The following is a 3,831-nucleotide window of genomic DNA, read 5'->3' on the forward strand; positions in this document are numbered from 1 at the left end:
TACCACCAAATCCAATCATAAAGTAAACCTACTACAGTTACTGTCTACTAACAAATCTAGTCATAAAGTAAATATACTACAGTCACTGTCTATTCCATTTGATAATACAAAAATGTTTAATGGGACAGGATAAAGAACATACAGAATAGACATAGTTTTCTTATGACATTTTACTTTCGTAATTCTGTAAGTTTGAATTGGAACAAGCAGATAACGTGACAGACTTGATCATCCATTTTATGTCATCATCCCATCAGAGTTTGAACTGGAATAGTAGAAAGAAGTAGGTCAGGACCAGTCCTCCAAGCTGAAATAGAAAGCAAACCAGTGTGAAATCAGCAGTATGCAAAACGTTTTGGTTGAATGGTGAAGAGGGACGCTTTCTGTAGTATCTATTTTTGAATTGGTTATATAGAAATGAAAATATAAAATAGGAAACATCAAGCTACATGGAGATTTTTAAAGAAATGTTGGGAAATGGTTCCCCACTTTAGTAGACAATCTCACCGTGAGGATGAAATCTTTAGTAATAGTGACGAACCCCATTACCGTGAACCCTATGGCGGGACCATTGAGTTTGGACAGGAACATCTGTAACTGAAGCACAGTAGGCAACACTATGATGATATTTTAAACATAAACATACCCGTCTATAAAAGGTCTGGTTACGACTATTATAATCGTTCATATTAAAAAGAAGAAACATTTCAAACAATACTAAAATCACGTCGATGTACGTTTTGTATATCAACTATAGTTTGGCATCACATACTATATATGGTATCATTTTTGTAAGTAGAGATTTACCTCCAGAGATTCAAATGCAGAAGCTGTACTCATATCCACATCATATATATTCTCGAGTGGGGAGTGAGCCTTCAAAAATAATAAAAGTCGTAAAGTGATCAGTTATGCAGAAACACAATGTTTGCATTATCTATAGAAGAGAACAAGGACCGGTGGTATAGATAGAACGGACCATTAAGATTCCAGGGACAGTTTTCAAGACCGATACATTCTTGAATTTGTTCAAAGCCCCTTTAAAAGACAATGGTTACTTTAAGCCACCCATGACGACCAAAATGACGATCAAACACATAACATTATCAAGTTATTGTCATACCATCGGACCTGCCATACCAACGGATGGAGTTACTGCTACAGACGAGGTGTTGTACAGACAATATCAAATATCAATCGAGAAGTTATCAGAAAATATAGAAGCAAACTCCGGCCTTCCTGGTTCTACAGATGACTTACAAATAGCTGTTTAGTGTAGATCCGCTACCTACCTGTTCATTGACCCTAGCCGCTGCCACCGACACAATAACCGTTGTCGCTATGTTCATCGTCAGCTAGGCAGAGAAGGACACATACGCAAAAACTGGAAGTGCTCCCGTAGCAACCAACTCATAAACGATAAAACAAATAAGAAAAACATTGGCTACGTACGTCCCGGCCAGTAAATACTGCGAGTCTTGTTCCAAGATTGCCAAAGCTTTACACAACTGAAGATGCCTCCGCCGGATATCATTCACATGGTCTGAAATCTTACCGCCCTTGTTTTCTACCAACTGGAATATGTCATCATTCACGCTTGAAAACTTTTTGTTTAGAAATGTGAAAAGTGTAACCTGAAACAATATTGGAAATAGCCAAGCTCCTGTTTCCCATATGTGTAGTATGAGGAATTCAAAGAGGGAGACAATGTTATTACTAGGGAATGGGTTGGTGATTCCAGTGCCAAGCTCCTGTTTCCCATATGTGTAGTATGAGGAATACAAAGAGGGAGACAATGTTATTACTAGGGAATGGGTTGGTGATTCCAGTGTCAAACTCAGCGTTAAAGTCAGTGAGAGTCTGAATGGTTATACCAAAGAAACTTAGTGAAGCGCCAATCCATGTTACAACGGTACGGAATCTCACCATTTTCTTTATTCTATCATATTTATCATCACCTGAATTGCTGCTACACGTAGTAGTGTCTGCAAGAATTATCGAGTTGAAGTTGCGAAATAAGTTTTGTAGATGATGAGGTGACCAACAAGCTCTGAGCATAAGGACGCGGTTACTGAAGCATTGTATTAACCAGCTCAAATTGATAATCCGCCACACCGTAAGGTCCGGTACATAGTCTAGTCCAACCCAGAACGACGGGATGTACCGGAGGATGTTCAGACCAGAAACCACGGTGGAACACACACAAAACCATTTCCAGAAAGAAGACCGACATTTCTGATTGTTTGAACTAGTTTCTTCACTACTTACATTCCTACTTTCCAGAAAAAAAACTCCAAATAATTTCATGGAGTTAAGAATAGGTTTGAGAGTACGACATATAGGAGAAAGCTGTAGACTATTGTATACGTCCTCTGTCGAGGTCACTCTATTCCTCATCCTAATAATTGGTCGGCCGTTCCGAATATGTGTTTCACATCAAGATACCGGTATTGTAATATAACAGACTGAAACTATTCATTTTAAGTCGCGCAGTTGGTCTCCGGAAATTATGTTATCTTTTTCATCTGCTGATCTACTCATTAACAATACAATTAATAACCTGATTACTCTATAGTAGACATTTTATGTCACTTGAAATGCTGTTCTCTCGGGCCCAATAATCTGGTTACCATGGTACACCACTGTACCCTCGCTCCTGAATCCTTTGTTGTGTAATTGTTACCTGATATATCCATTAACAGAGTAAATACGCCGTATGATTAGGGGAATCCGTGTCGGCACTGATTGTCTCCACAGCACGCGATACTGCCAGGTATTACTTCGGTAGTTGGACCAATTGATCATGTCGTAAACAGACTATTGTGCATGATCTACAACAATTGAACGGTGACATCCATTACTGTCATTTAACTATATTTTAATGCCATCTTTGTTGCATTGCCTTGAAACTTAATCCAATTGTGAACGTTTTATGTTTATACCTTTGTTGCATTGCCCTGAAACTTAATCCAATTGTGAACGTTTTATGTTTATACCTTTGTTGCCTTGCCCTGAAACTTAATCCAATTGTGAACGTTTTATGTTTATACCTTTGTTGCCTTGCCCTGAAACTTAATCCAATTGTGAACGTTTTATGTTTATAACTTTGTTGCCTTGCCCTGAAACTTAATCCAATTGTGAACGTTCTATGTTTATACCTTTGTTGCATTGCCTTGAAACTTATCCCAATTGTGAACGTTTAGGTTTATACTTTTGTTGCCTTGCCCTGAAACTTAATCCAATTGTGAACGTTTTATGTTTATAACTTTGTTGCCTTGCCCTGAAACTTAATCCAATTGTGAACGTTTTATGTTTATACCTTTGTTGCCTTGCCCTGAAACTTAATCCAATTGTGAACGTTCTATGTTTATACCTTTGTTGCCTTGCCCTGAAACTTAACCCAATTGTGAACGTTTTATATTTATACCTTTGTTGCATTGCCTTGAAACTTAACCCAATGGTGAACGTTTTATGTTTATACCTTTGTTGCATTGCCCTGAAACTTAATCCAATTGTGAACGTTTTATGTTTATAACTTTGTTGCCTTGCCTTGAAACTTAACCCAATGGTGAACGTTTTATGTTTATACCTTTGTTGCCTTGCCCTGAAACTTATCCCAATTGTGAACGTTCTATGTTTATAACTTTGTTGCCTTGCCCTGAAACTTAATCCAATTGTGAACGTTTTATGTTTATAACTTTGTTGCCTTGCCCTGAAACTTAATCCAATTGTTTATAACTTTGTTGCCTTGCCCTGAAACTTAATCCAATTGTGAACGTTTTATGTTTATAACTTTGTTGCCTTGCCCTGAAACTTAATCCAATTGTGAAC

The 3,831-nt window shown here is 37.7% G+C and overlaps 1 protein-coding gene across 1 annotated transcript; it reads right to left on the reverse strand.

Annotated features, from left to right (window-relative positions):
* Window positions 1–253: 253 nt before the first annotated feature.
* Window positions 254–2,058, reverse strand: LOC138320127 (gustatory receptor for sugar taste 64a-like). Its single transcript, XM_069263189.1, is given in 5 exon segments — window positions 254–307; window positions 508–597; window positions 808–876; window positions 1,293–1,676; window positions 1,765–2,058. Coding segments are annotated over 5 exon segments (891 nt in total).
* Between the last annotated feature and the right edge of the window lie 1,773 nt (window positions 2,059–3,831).

Source organism: Argopecten irradians, chromosome 3 (genome assembly GCF_041381155.1).
Source record: "Argopecten irradians isolate NY chromosome 3, Ai_NY, whole genome shotgun sequence".
NCBI lineage: Eukaryota > Metazoa > Mollusca > Bivalvia > Pectinida > Pectinidae > Argopecten > Argopecten irradians.